General features: G+C 41.2%; 1 protein-coding gene across 6 annotated transcripts in view; it reads left to right on the top strand.

Moving 5' to 3' along the window:
- Window positions 1-15,276, top strand: part of LOC101742925 (rho guanine nucleotide exchange factor 11) — a 167,082-nt gene that overhangs the window by 41,066 nt on the left and 110,740 nt on the right. For 4 of the 6 annotated variants that reach the window (XM_062675585.1, XM_062675586.1, XM_062675588.1 and 1 more), the window contains 13 exons: window positions 3,594-3,687; window positions 4,625-4,768; window positions 5,282-5,361; window positions 7,278-7,368; window positions 7,574-7,680; window positions 11,331-11,945; window positions 12,798-12,894; window positions 13,696-13,787; window positions 14,118-14,177; window positions 14,254-14,354; window positions 14,681-14,804; window positions 14,878-14,941; window positions 15,018-15,190. In XM_062675585.1, the coding sequence (XP_062531569.1) occupies window positions 3,597-3,687; window positions 4,625-4,768; window positions 5,282-5,361; window positions 7,278-7,368; window positions 7,574-7,680; window positions 11,331-11,945; window positions 12,798-12,894; window positions 13,696-13,787; window positions 14,118-14,177; window positions 14,254-14,354; window positions 14,681-14,804; window positions 14,878-14,941; window positions 15,018-15,190 (1,839 nt within the window). In that variant the 5' untranslated portion in view covers window positions 3,594-3,596. The remainder of the gene's footprint in view (window positions 1-3,593; window positions 3,688-4,624; window positions 4,769-5,281; window positions 5,362-7,277; window positions 7,369-7,573; window positions 7,681-11,330; window positions 11,946-12,797; window positions 12,895-13,695; window positions 13,788-14,117; window positions 14,178-14,253; window positions 14,355-14,680; window positions 14,805-14,877; window positions 14,942-15,017; window positions 15,191-15,276) is intronic. The other 2 variants (XM_062675587.1, XM_062675589.1) reach the window with 2 other exon arrangements.

Raw genomic sequence — 15,276 nt, 5'->3', positions numbered from 1 at the left:
GACATGTGAGGTCTTGGTAGTACCTCGGCTACCCTATTCTTGAAACTGAAGCGTATTAATTGTTCACGGCAGAAATAGACAGGGTGGCACCTACCCGTACGGGATCACAAGACGCCCTTCTCCCAGTAAAACCTGCCGAAAACATGTTTTTGGTATTGTAGAATCGGAAACATTTATCGATTGTTTTCTTTCGAGCTAGAGTTAAAGCCATCACTTTTCTTTGTTGACTTAGAGTCTATGAATTTGTGTTAAAGGGTACATACAATAAATGCAAAAATAATTAATGTTCATTGACTTTTTGCGATGGAAGCTCGGAATTAAGTCGATTATTTTTATTTTGTTGGTGCCGAAACATGAGGCTTAACCAGGACGGGTAGCGAATTCGAGGGTTTGTTGGAACGGCTATTGATAAATTCTGTTACGTTATCTCAATATCGGCAAAGATCCAAAGTTGCACAGAAACGGTAGGCAGCGGCTTGGCTCTGCCCCTGGCATTGCTGAAGTCCATGGGCGACGGTAACCACTCACCATCAGGTGGGCCGTGCGCTCGTCTGCCTACAAGGGCAATAAAAAAAATCTCATAAATTTGTGTGACTAGTTCTGATACAACTATTTTTTTTTTATTGCTTAGATGGATGGACGAGCTCACAGCCCACCTGGTGTTCAGTGGTTACTGGAGCCCATAGACATCTACAACGTAAATGCGCCACCCACCTCGAGATATAAGTTCTAAGATCTCAGTAGTTACAACGGCTACCCCACCCTTCGAACCGAAACACGCATTACTGCTTCACGGCGGAAATAGGCGGGGTGGTGGTACCTACCCGTGCGGACTCCCAAGAGGTCCTACCACTAATGAAGAAGTCTTCAGCACAATCGCACATGAACGCAGATACATATTATATTACTGAATGAATGTCAAAAAATAAACTGGCAACAACACATAAAGGCAATGTTTATTGGTTTATCCACTCTAAATCCAAACAACGAGCTGCAAACACAACGGGGTTTTATGATTTTTATCTCTTTAAAACTGTTTATGTGTCTATTTCTTTATGCTGCCGTCTAGGGAGCGGTGTAGTTTTTTTTCATTTTGTCTAGGGAAGGAATTTAGATAAATAAATGGGGGTTTATACGGCTTCGACAACTTCAGGCAACAAAAAATCAAACCCGCAAAATTATAATTTGCGCAATTACTGGTGGTAGGACCTTTGTGAGTCCGCACGGGTAGGTACCACAACCCTGCCTATTTCTGCCGTGAAGCAGTAATGCGTTTCGGTTTGAAGGGTGGGGCAGTCGTTGTAACTATACTTGAGACCTTAGAACTTATATCTCAAGGTGGGTGACGCATTTACGTTGTAGATGTCTATGGGCTCCAGTAACCACTTAACACCAGGTGGGCTGTGAGCTCGTCCACCCATCTAAGCAATAATAAAAAAACACGCTCCCACATGACATAGCAGAGAGATAGTTGTCTATAACTTGAGGTGTCTTCGCTAGCCAGTGTGTAACCAAAACTGTCATCAACGAGGAACTCTCATATCGATATAAATATAAATATTTACTAACAATCACGCCACGTTAACTGGTCCCGTGATAAGTTCGTAAAGAACTTGTGTTACAGGTACCAGATAACTGAAATAAATGTAAGATTTTTATTATACACATACATATATTTAATATACACCCATAACCCTGGAAAAGACATTTATATTTATCATACAAATATCTTCCCTTGGCGGGATTCGAACCCGCAACCCTCTTGTGTAGTGACCATGTCACTTACCACTACACCAGACGGACGTTAAAATACGTACGGACGATAATACGTTAGAAACGATAAGTTCATATTATTATTGTGTTTAATTAACTGAGATTACATCATTACAAAAAGTAGGGCGGTGCATAAAATCGCGTCCGTTCTTTTCAAGCTCTTCACGGAAGCTGTCTGCTGTGTTGCTGAGGAACTGTATAATAATAGATAGATAGATAGATAGGCACTCAGAAAAAGCTTAGTACTTTTGTCTGTTCTATTTGCCAACCGATCCTCTTTTTTAATACGCTTATATTAGCATCAGACGTAGGTGTGTTAGTATGTAACGGAATCTTTGAACATGATTTTGACCCCCTTCAAAAGTCGGATTAACTCGAAATTTGGCATACTTATTATGGACCGATGACAATACGATATAAAAAAAAATTACTAAAAATTTGAAATTCAACAAAAAAAATGAAAAATAAATAATAGTTTAAAAAAAATTACCAATTTGCGCTTTTATAGAAAATCCTAAGAAAAAATTATTTTATTGTAAAAAAAGCGTCGGCAGCATGGTATCAGTAGTTATAAATATTTTATGAACAGATATTAGTAGAAGGGTTATTTTGATAATATCCTGAAAAGCACCCCACGCTTTTTTCAATAAAATATTATTTTCTTACACTATTTTTAATTCAAATTTATTGAAATTTATTTTCTATTTTTTAGTTGGATTTTCTATAAAAGCGTATTTTGTTAGTTTTTTTTAAACTATTATTTATTTGTTTATTCACGAGAAAATATAATACATAAAAGTAATCTAAATCTTAAAGAGTTATTGATTATAATCATATTGCGACTTCTAGACGAACCCTAATGTGAATTACATTAGCTCCACAATTAGATTGTAAAATGTTTATCAGTGGTAGAGAAGTAAACTATCTCTGCCATTGCCGGTTTCCATAACTGAAAACAATCACTTATAATCTGATACCTGCGAATACAATCAAAATATCATAGTGTCTACACACAATAAACACGGACATTTTAGAACAATATAAATTTAATACTGTGATCGCGACATACACTTTGCGTTTGAAAATATATTACGTTTCCTGTTTAGTTTGAGTCTTAGTAGTAGCTACAGTAGCCAGTTTAATTCATAAATGTTTGTACATCACTCGTCTGTTTGGCTAACGACCAATCAGATTCGCTCGTGGACCAGCCATAGCGATTGCCTCCCGCAATCTTAGGGGCTCAATGTCGGAGATGATAGGACATTGAATTTTATGAAAACCATGCCACATGCACACCGGATTTTATTTGTACTGTTGATAGTTTGTAGTTTAATATTATTATTGCCTTTATTTTTCTGAAGGTGATGAAATGAAGTCATCAAAATTTGTTCAAATATATTTAGCAATATACGGTAGGTTTGTTTGTTATTATAAGAAAACTTTACGTAATAGATCTTATAAAGTGCCTCAAGGCACGGTGAACTCCCCGCCACGGTGTTTTCCGAGCGCTATGACATGTCCTTCTTCAAACGAGGCTAGCGGAGAGTACTTAATGGTAGGCAGCGGCTTGACTCTGTCCCTGGTATTGTTGACGTCCACGAGGGACGGTAAACACTTACCATCTGCCTACAAAGGCAATAAAAAAAGGGCAAGAGTTCAAAGTCTCAGCGGTAATAACCAGGCCTATGGTCCCTATTATTAATCCGTGGACTGACGCACGGTCAGCCAAAATTTTTCTTAGCTCAACACAAAGCAGAGGATATATTAATTTCATAGCACATCGTACTTGTTTAAGATAACGAATGTTTGTTATTTTGTAGGTGATGCTGGGCGGGGCGGTGTCGCCGGGCGGCGACGACCTCCTCACCGTCACCGTGGTCCGCGACGAGCATGGATATGGAATGAAGGTTTCAGGTACCGACCACTCTTTGTCGCTTAAGAAGAATCAACATCCGCGTTATTGATACCGTATAATGTGATTATTTAGGCAGGTACCAGTTTTTAAACACGTACCTAACACGTGTTCACGGACTACTTTCGCAATAAAACCATTACATCGTATAGTACAAATCAAGCCTGCGAAATGTAAAATTGTTATTACTGGTGTTGCAATAATTGTTACGTTATGATACTCATTGTAAAAATTAATATAAAAAAAAATAATCTAATATTAAAAAAAAGACATGCCCGCTGAGTTTCTTGCCAGTTCTTCTCAGGACGGAGGCTTGTTTCTTGTGAATTGACGGTAGTTCTTTTTGACGTTCAACAAGTATGTACTTTCATTTATGTTGAATAAAAAAAAGATTTGATTTGATTAATACCTACATAGGAAACTACAACTTCTTATCTCAAGATCTTCCACCACTAAATACTCTAAGCGCTGTGTTCTAGTTGCAGCGTCTAAACTGTTCTACAGGCGTCATTAAACGAATTGTTTATCACTGTTAATTTTAGTTCAAGATTTTATTGGACTCCATAAAAATACGTAAATTGAAGTTATTAAGTATTCAAATCATTAAAAACTTCACGCGAAACTTGACTACGAAACTTTTCATTGTGAGACACTTAGGGTTTTTTTTTTTAGCTTAGATGGGTGGACGAGCTCACAGTCCATCTGGTGTTAAGTGGTTACTGGAGCCCATATACATCTACAACGTAAATGCGCCACCCACCTTGAGATAAGTTCTAAGGTCTCAGTATAGTTACAACGGCTGCCCCATCCTTCAAGCCGAAACACATTACTGCTTCACGGCAGAAATAGGCAGGGTGGCGGTACCTACCCGTGCGGACTCACAAGAGGTCCTACCACCGGTGTCAGTATTAAATACAAGGAATGATTTTCTTTTCACAGGTGACAATCCGGTGTTCGTGCAATCAGTGAAGGAGCACGGCGCAGCGTGGCGGGCCGGCCTGCGGGCTGGAGACCGGATCCTGAGGGTCGACTCTATACCAGTACATCATCACACTCACCAGCAAGTTGTCCATATGATACGAGGTATTTCTTTAAAGTAACCGAACAACTGGCCATTAATAATATATCAAAGGCATTAAAATGAGATTTTTTCCGAAGATCAAGCCTTATGGTAGAATAACGGGCATCTTGCGAATCGATAAGATTAGAAGCATAAGGATATGTTTACTTTTTCTTTGATTAACTTTTTGCCCTTGTAGGCAGAAGAGCATACAGCTCAGCTGATGGTGAGTGATTACCGTCGCCCATGGACGTCAGGATTGCTAGAGATAGAGCCAAGGCACTGCCTACAGTGGTTCATCTCTGCACTGGCACATTCGGGGGATAAACAGTATTGCTCATTGTCTGGTTGATCAATATCTATCCATAGACTTTTAAACTTATAAATTAGTCTCTGCTTCCCTTACTCCGGGGTGACTTAGTATGAAGCCAGGTGGCTATCTGCGTCTGATTATATCCAATATTTATAAATAGTGTCAGTTGCGAGTCCGCGTGCCGAATGCGCGGATAGCTTATCGATTTGTTTGTTGATTGCAGCGAACCCGACGACCGTGCTCACCGTGCAGCAGAACACTTCAAGACACAAAACTCCCATCACAGCGCCGGTGCCCGTCAACGTGAGTCTCTGTTTAACTAATAAAGCAGATTTCTTGGCGGGAACGCGAGGAGTGAAGTTGTGTGATTTGTTTTATTTTGTTTGTTTAGTGTTTCTTCAGGTTTGTGTAATAACGGTGGTTTATTAACTGTGAAAGTGCACAAATGTAGGAAAATGAAACAAAGCCGCTGGACGTAACTTCTCGGGATCCTCCAAAAAGTCCACTGAAAAAATCACAGTAAATGACCACCATTTTACTGAGATTATATTTCATCCCATATCATCTCATCTCATTTCATTTAATTTCATCCTAGTTGATTAATATCTCAAATTAATCATCTTCACTTCATTTCATTTCATTTCACTTCATATTATCATTTTTCATAAAAATAAGAATATAATTTAAAATAAGACATGATTTAAAGGTCTTAGTTACCAGGTCATAAAATTCCTTAAAAAAACTAATAAAGCCTCGGCTAAACCAAAGCGAACTGTTGCTGTGATGAAAGACCGTTTGCTTATCTACGCCAATTTCTGTTTTGTCACGGATGAGTACATATCGTTCGGTGGTAACTCGTTGCCGTGACACGTGCGCTTCGGCAATACCTAACTCAGATAGATAATTGAGACATGAGTGGATGAAGTGGTTAAGTACCATTTTTAAGATTTTTCAGTTTTTCATCTAAATGAAGGTGCAATGTGCCTATAAACCATATTTGACCTTAAACCTCGGGCTTAAAGGCTATTTTTTGAAATTGCACGTGATGAAGGAGCTTTGTACGAATATAAAGTAGAAGTAACAAACGTTTGTTGACGGTTTTCTCAAAATTAACAAATTGTATCATATCCCTATTATCCACCCATGTCTTCAGAATCGTTTTTTTAGAAGGTTACTAAATATTCGATGTCAATCTATGCTATCCTGATATGCAAACTGATAATGTCGAGAAATTGCGACAAAAGAAACCTCCGAATTTAATGACGAGCATTTCGTTTCCAATAAACGCGGCAATGTCGACGTACACACGCAAGTCGCGACCACTATGTGAGTTGCGCGAGACGTGACATCTGTGTAAACAGGCCGGCGGCGGCTGAGCTCGCGTGTGGCCTCCCCGACCAGCGGTGACGGAGCCCTAAGTGAATGTATCACAATGTCACGCGCCGATACGGGCACACAGCATAGGGACCTAATGATCACTCCGGCGTGGACTCACCCAACCAAACGAAAGCCAAGAGTTGACATCTTGAAAAGTGGTGGTTGTGGTTACTTTTACTTTTTAGGGTTTCGTATGCAGCTGTTTTTTTGACTTTAAGTTGTCTAAGGAAATCAGCCCTCTGTGAATGTACCACAACGTCACGCGCGAATAGGGGCACACAGCATAGAGACGTAATGATCACTCCGGCGTGGACTCACCCAAGCAAACGAAAGACGCCAAGACTTGATATAAACTCTTGAAAAGTGGTGGTTGTAGTTACTTAAACTTTTTAGGGTTCCGTATGCAGCTGCTTTTTGTACTTTAAGACTGTTGTGTCTAAGGAAATCTAGGTCGGTGAAGAGACTTCGATTCTGTCTGATTTTGTATCGTATGTTCAGTGCGCTGTGCTCTGATGGAATGTTTTGGATGATCCCATCATCTCCATTTTAGCATCAGTCCACCTATCGCAGCACAAGTCATCCATACTACCTGAAAACACTGTTCATTAATCATTGTATTTGTCAATTCCAAATTAATAAGTGAACTCTTTGTTTTGGCTTTGTTGGCACATTTGACTGGTTGTACCTACCACATGGGAATATTTATCTTATCGGTTAGTTCAAGACATAAATGAAATAAAGAAATTTTGTATCTCCCCCCTGTTTTATACAAAAGAAAATATATGCCGTAAAGGCAAATTTTAAAGAATAGTCTTTTAAAATTGTTTCTAATACATTTCTAGTCGGAGAAGCAGCGTCAGCTGGAAGTCTCTAAGGTCCACACGATGAGGTTGATGCTGGAGCAAGAACAGAAGTACATCAGAGACCTTCGTAGTGAGTATTGAAAGGTTTTTCATGTGAACGAATATCTACCTACCCTCTCCGGTCACTCGAGGAGCTGGTGGTCCCTGCAGGGTGGAACAGCCGTTACACAGCCGAGAGAACGCGGAGGTTATGACCTCGGGAGGTTTCCCCCATTTTTTATCTATTGATTGTTCGAAGAGATCGAAGGGTGACGCCAACCGCGTGTTGGTTACAGATGAACTATCAAAAGTCCCCGACGTGCGAAAACAAGCTCAGCTAGAAGCTGCCGAGCTGCGTTGCTCCAAGCTGCAGCACGAGATCGACAGCATCATGGCCGGACAGGTACGCCGGACCACAATGAGAAATAATTTTAACACATTTCGAAGTGAAAAGTGCGAGAGATTGTTTTTTCCTTAAGTAGGGTACTTAGTTTTTTGTGAGTACCCACAATTTCACCGTCTTATGACCTTTCTAAATTCGCTACAAAAAGTTGTTCATCTATAATAATGGTAAAATTACTTTATAATAAAAAAATCTACGACTTTTTATATGTGCTATAATATAATAGTTGCTTGTTATGAAATTCTCTCATATTTCTCACTTTCTTTTTAAAATATATATTTTTTTTTTTAATATATCACTTTATTATGATAGAAACACAATAGTAAATTTTAATATCGGAGCACAAGAGTGCAAAGTTTCTATATTTTGCTGCCGAATCGTTTTATTTATTTCCGTTTCGTAACACCCGGAGTCACTTCATCTTTTTGTTAATAAGTTTTAATTTTAATATTTCATGACACAGCAATTGAGGACCAAATTAATTTATTCCTATCGCGGAAACTGTCTGTTCATTGATTCCTTACTTGGGACTGCTACAAATAATATACTAATTATGCAATACTATAAGAAAAAATTTAAAACACTATTTCGGCTTATTTTATCTGTGTAAATCAAACAATCATTAGTGAGACTGATACTTAGTCGGCTATTGTCAATGTTATTGTAGTAGCACCAGCCGAGATCTTGCTCGTGATTTAATATTCTGTCACTAATGTTAATGTACATAAGTAACGATAATAGGCATGAGCGTCCCGCGGGGGGTTGGGGGGGGGGTCGAGTTAGTGCAAAGTTTCGATAAACGCGGACGGCTTCATGCGAGAGTGCACATCACATGTTTTCTCAAGTTTTATTGAAGGTGGACAGCGATCGAAGTAAATCGATTCAGACAGCACGCTAACTGATCAGCATTCTATTCTATCAGCCAACAGACGTCCACCGCTGGACCATAGGCTTCCTCCAAGCCTCGCCACAAAGATCGGTCCCCCGCTGCTTGCATCCAGCGGATCCCCGCGAACCTCAATAGGTCGTCGGTCCGTTTTGTGGGAGGCCTATTCTTGCTACGTCTTCCGGCATACATTTAACATCGGCATACCAGAGCTTTACTCCCCTCAGCGGATTAGTAATTTTGTTTCACCATATAAAGTAGCAAAAAACACAAATATCAGATATTTGCGCGATGTCGTAATGTCAAGGTTAAGCACGAGGCGTAGGCTCACGAGTGTGCAACTTGAGTTGTTACAAATGTACTTACATCATAAACGATAAACGTAGGTAACTTCAGTCATCTGTCCCCCATAAAAAGTACTGGAACTTTATTGATGAACAGACGATTAAAAATCGTGAAAATTCACCAAAACTGGTATGAACCAAGGACACGCGTGTCTTGGTTCACTTCTGCAACATTAATTCTTTGTTCTAATTAAACTATTGACATTGGAATAATCGATACTTATGATTACTTTATAATTTATTAATGCGAGCTGTAGTCGTGTGTTCAAACGTTTCTATTGTACTTCTTGTGATTTTTTCTTGTGATTTTCTTGTTCTTCTTAAAAAAAAAACTTCTTGTGATATGTTCGATGTGCGTTCATTAACAGTAGAAGGTACGTGTGAGATGATAGTTGCGGCCGGTTTTAAGTGTACGATTTTAACTTGTGAGTCCGCACGGGTAGAGAGCTTCGCGTGTTGCTGCCGCGAAATAGTAATGCGATCAGGTTCGAAGGATCATACAATCATACCGTGCAATGGAAAGCTAGACCTCGCGATTCAAGGTTGGTGGCAGCTCTCACGGTGCTATCTCCATCAGCTCCGGTATCATCAGGTGGTCCGTGAGTGACCTTATAGAGAATATAGAAAAGGAGTGCAGATTGCTAATATTTTTTTCAAATTATGCTTAAACAATACATTAAATCAATAAATAAAACATTACACATCCTACCGTGTTATTTGACACACACACGCATATATAATTCTACTCTTTCGTTTATTGTTAAAGTCTGTTGTGTAATTGAGAATATATTAATATTGTTAGTATTATTTGTGTAGCCTTGGAGGAATCTGTGATCATTGTCAAAACAATAGAACCGTTCAAACTTATAATTTAAATTAATTATGATCGGATTTTTACCGCTAGGCGGCCTACTTTATTTAATTACCTAGTTGTACCAACAACAACAAAAGTGATCACCAATTCTGATCATCAATCAATTGACAAAGTACGTGATAAATGTCACTTCAATTATAGGTACCAATCACAGTACAATAGTCGCCAAATCTTGTTAATGAAAAAAAAAAGGAATTTAAATAATAATAATACACCGAAAAATATAAAATCCGGAAAAACAAAATTTCATTTAAATGTGACGAAAAAAAAATCGAAATATAATGTGTAGTTCAACATTGTTTGGTCCTCGATTGTTTTGGTGGGCGGCGAAAGTTAATTGTCTTACAACAACAGTCGTACAGAGCTCGTGCTGTCCATTGACCATTGACTAACACGCTGAGTAACGCGCGCGCCAGCCCCCCGGCTCCTCCCGAGCTAAAGCCAACTAATGGCGATGCGTGGTCCTTGTGGGTGTCGCGTCCGGGTCAGGGTCGGGATTACTAAAGCTTTATGTACCCATATTGAATTATAAATTTAATAATCTATCTATGTATATAAAAATAAATTACTGTTCGTTAGTCTCGCTAAAACTCGAGAACGGCTGGACCGATTTGGCTAATTTTGGTCTTGAATTATTTGTGTTAGTCCAGAGAAGGTTTAAAAGATATATAAATATGAAAATGCTCGGAATGAAATAAAAATAACAATTCTGTTTTCCCTTTGATGTGTCTCACGTCGGACGGATTTCTTTTGTTTGTTTAAAATTTTATTTTATACAAAAGTTTAGGTCTTTTATTTATCGATTAAGGCACTACGAAGTCTGCCGGGTCAGCAAGTACCCAAATAAAAAAAAATGCTTTGTTTTGGTTTATAAAAAAATCACTACCATTTTGTTCTAAACGAAATTTGACATCGATTTGGAGGTTTGAAGGCCAAAACCAGTCAAGTCACCCACGCGCTAGCAAAGATCACGTTTCGTTCGTTACGTCATGTCGTAAAGCGTCTGCTTTCTGTGCATGCTGTTTTATTTGTGACGTCACCGAGGTCAGTGACCGTTGTACAGTCAGCGTAATAAATAACCTCGCATCGACTTTGTGTGTCGAATAGGAGACGTCCGATGTGCGACCCATGTTATGTTGGGTTTGATGCTATAATCATTTATAGTTCTAATTGGTCAAGTGGTGTCACATGCAAGAAGCACTAATTTAAAGTTGTGTTAAAACTGTGTTCAATGGTTTATATTACGTTGAGTTCAGAGATAGGAAGTCTTCATGTCGTATGTCAATCACGAAATTATGGACAAACAAATAAGCCAAACGTCATAGAAACAGATTCAATGTAAAGATGATTGACTTTCGCCCGCCTTACGGTGGTTGTTGTCGTGTCTGTGCTGCTCACGGTACCCGATCGAGGCGTGTGGAGGTTCGGATCAGAACGTAACATTGAAACGGTACGTCGCTTAAAGATTGATTTACCCATAAACCACGATCTCCACACGAAGCTTTCGAGTGACGACGCGATCAGCTTCATAGTACTCCGCTTTTAGCCCGAGCCGACCTCACCCGCGCCGTCCACGCCGCGCCTTAACACTCGCACCCGGAGCAGCCTCGACAAGAGCCCCCTCTCGCACAACACGGGCTTCCTCAGCGGCCTTCCGCGCTCCCTGAGCAACCTCACCGGACAATCCTTGAGGAACCTTCGGCAGGCGCGCCAGAGCAACAAGAACCAGCAAGAGAACCAACCTCCGCTCGTGCGACAGAATTCGGACGATGACACCAAGCGACGTCACGCGCACAACAACACTGTGCCTCTGGTGCCGACCACTTGTCTGGATAACGTGACCCCTCCCCCTCTGCCTCCGCGATCGATCGAGAGACCAAAGAGGAGCCCGTTGAGCCCACCGACCACGCCGGTCAATCCCCTAGCCAAACCTAAGCCGTGCTCTACGAGCTTTGCACAGAAGAACAACACGGGGAGGTATTATCCCGAGAGGCCTCAGTTTCCGATGCACCAGTCCATGCCGGGCTACAAGGACGACCACTCGAGGCAGTTCCGGAGGTCGTCTCACTCTCTGGACGGGGAGCTCGAGGGTCCTCAGCCCAATTCGATCGCGTTGCAGATGAGTTACCCGTTGGTGAATTTACCACCTCCGCCGCTGCAGGTAATTTTGACGGTCGGTTTTTTTAAACGAGTTCTCTTGAATTTTCCACACGATTGAAGATGTATATATTTACATTCTAAATTCATACAAAAAACACTTTATTTTAATTTAATCAAATTGATCATCATTAATTTGTCCAATTTTTTTTTTGTAAACGGTACTTTATAGTGAAATTCAGGATAACTCGTACCATGTAAAATTAGGTGGTGGAGTTAATAATATGGTACAGGTTGTTCTTAATTATTCATCTCTAATTACATTATTATTTTTTTAATTGCAAGAAGCTTTTTTACAATCACAATTTATCAATTAATCTTATTTATTGATTTTTTTTATAAGACGTAACGAAGTTTTAGATTTCGTGTTTAGGCTTTCGTGTTCGTCTATTCAAAATGTTTAGGTATTTGTTTTAACTGTATGTGTGACTAATATTTTGTGTTAAAAAAACCAACAAAAAGAAAAATATTTGCGATGTGAATGCTTTATGCTATAATGCTGTAAGTCTGTGTTATGCACTACACTGTTCAAACCAAAGGAAGTAAATACAGAGAGAAATGAATAGATTGAACAATTTGGTCATTTAAAAATATGTTTCTTTTGTTTGGTTACAAGTGTGGAATTTCTTATTCAGATTCATGTATCAAAATGACAGTTTATAGCTATTGAATGCCATGGTGACTTCTAAAAAGGAATTAAGCAATCATTATATTATGCCGTGTTGACGCAAAGCACGCGTAAATCAATTTTCGGTTATAGCCAATAAGGTTCAGTTTTTACTGAAACCCAGTTTGATGTATATTTCTGAATCAAGAAAGTTCACCAAAAATTAAGCTGTAATTATGTGCTTCAAAGTTTAATTTTATACAGACGGACAACAGGAGTGGCGTGCCGGTGCTGCACACCAGGAGCAGGTCCTCGCCGGAGCAGCTGGATTGCGAGTTGACCAGGTGTAAGTATCTACAGTATGCGCGCGAGTTCATGTCCATCGGGGCCAGAGGCGACGCGCGGGGGGCAGCCCGCCCTGCCTCCGCCCGCCTCCCCGCGTTTGTCTGACTTCTAGTGTTGTCTTTGACAGTTGTGACGCGCGCTTATTGATACCGAAAAGTTACGCTTACGCTATTGTGTTACTTCAAGGTGAATAAACCATGACTACTCCGCTTCCAACAAGTTAACAAGTTCAGGTAGAAAAAAAACTACACTGATTCGGACTCTGATCTTCGGTTGTCTTTTCATCTGATAGTAATTGAATTGGAATTTAAAAAATATTTTTCTCTACTAGAAATAAATAAGTAATTACTTATCACATTTATTTTATAATTTGCAAAATGACCTAGTTACATTAAACCAAATTGACAGCTGTTGGCTAAATCGGTAGTTATTATCGACATTACCATAATTAATTAGGTCACAGCACTACCGCATTCCTCAGAATGGACATGAACTCGCGCGCTTACTGTAACTCGTGATCGTCATGAGACGATACATAGATACCAATTCCGAAATTCGCTAATCCACGGAGTCACTGACCTCAGGGTCTCGAATGACCCTCGGCTGCTGACGCAAGTTGATTTCGCTTTAGCTTGCGTATTCACAAAAGGAAAAGTATCTATTACCCGCTTATAAAACATTCTTTAGTTACATTCTGATGAGCGGTTCCACTTGAACATACAAACTAACGTTAGTAGCTCTATACGGCCGCAATGTATGACGCTCTTACCTCATAACTAATCAGTTGTTTTTATTTATATAGCGAACACGCTGCCCGGCGCCGCCCCCGCGGCCCCCACGCCCACCCCGCCCCCGCCCGGCACGCCGCCGCCCCCCTACCACACCAACACGCAGGTGACGTCACGCGCTATAAGCCGCGACTTTCTTTTTATTTGTTGACCCTACCATCTCTCAGTGTAGGTACATAGACGCCATTTTCGATTCGTTTCTTTATTGGCGCGGCTTATACTGACATTTGTTCACTCAGCCATAACGAGGTGTTCTGCTAACTAAACATTATTAAGTTCAACCCGATGAGTAATTAAAGTTAATTTAAAGGTATTGAATTTGAAATATGCGTAATGATAGTTATTGTTTTGATTACTTGTACTGGAAATCTTTGGCTCATCCGCGAGTGTACTACTGTCGGAAGTACTCCGGCCTCAATTGTTATTCGTTGTGCAGCCGTGTGCCGATCCCCAGAGGGCCATCATCTCAATGGAGGAGGATGACTCCCCCGCCTCGGTGAGTAGACTTACTTATTGAGATTGTGATACATTTACTCGATGACTGCATCCTTAAACTTTTTGTACTTTGGCAGGACACGTCCACATACTCCGGGCTGTTCTCGAACCTGCGGTCGGTGCGCGAGTCCAAGGCCAGGACCGCGGTGCTGCTAAACTGGCTACTGGGAGAAAGGAGGTAGGTCCACCTCATAATCCTCGAGTTTACTCTTTTATTTATTTATTTTTATTGCTTAGATGGGTGGACGAGCTCACAGCCCACCTGGTGTTAAGTGGTTACTGGAGCCCATAGACATCTACAGCGTAAATACGCCACCCACCTTGACATATAAGTTCTAAGGTCTCAGAAGAGACACAACGGCTACCCTATCCTTCAAACCGAAACGCATTACTGCTTCACGGCAGAAATAGGTTGGGTGGTGGTACCTACCCGCGCGGACTCACAAGAGGTCCTACCACTAGTACCACCTTTCGCAACTTCGATAGTGTATTGTGTCTCGTCAGATGCGCGTGCGCCAGTCTGCTGCTGATCCTCACGGACGCGTACCGGTCGGCGAGTGGCGTGACGGCGGCCACGCTGCGCCGCTGGGCCTACGAGATACACTCCACGTTCCTCATGCCCAACGCGGTGAGACCCCCCCCCCCAACCCCCCGCACCACGCCACTCACGCAGGAAGACACTAATGTGGGCGCTGTTACAGGTTCTACAGCTGAATGGCGTCGACGAAAACATGGCGAATGAAATCGAACATATCCTAGTTAACGGTGGGTCCAATATTGTCACACACCTCACGCAGAGTTTGAGTATGGTGTGTGACCCCGAGGCCTGTCTGTCCCGCAGAGCACGACAAGGAGGAGCTGGTCCGCAACGTGTTCCGCAAGGCGCGGCAGAAGGCGAAGGAGGAGCTGAGCTCGCAGCTGTCGGAGTTCCAGGTGAAGCGGCAGGTGGGGCTCGGCACGCTGTACGGCCCGCACGACGCGCTGCTGGAGCGCTGCGACCTGGACAAGGCGCAGGTGAGGGGGGCAGGATACCATCGAGGCGGAGGCACTTAGAACGCGGAGGGTCGAAATCCGTGCTGTAGGCCAGACTTCGTAGTTTG

Source organism: Bombyx mori, chromosome 24 (assembly GCF_030269925.1).
Source record: "Bombyx mori chromosome 24, ASM3026992v2".
In the NCBI taxonomy this organism is placed as follows: domain Eukaryota; kingdom Metazoa; phylum Arthropoda; class Insecta; order Lepidoptera; family Bombycidae; genus Bombyx; species Bombyx mori.
The sequence above is the reverse complement of the archived record's forward strand: the minus strand, read 5'-3'. Positions and strand labels throughout refer to the sequence as shown.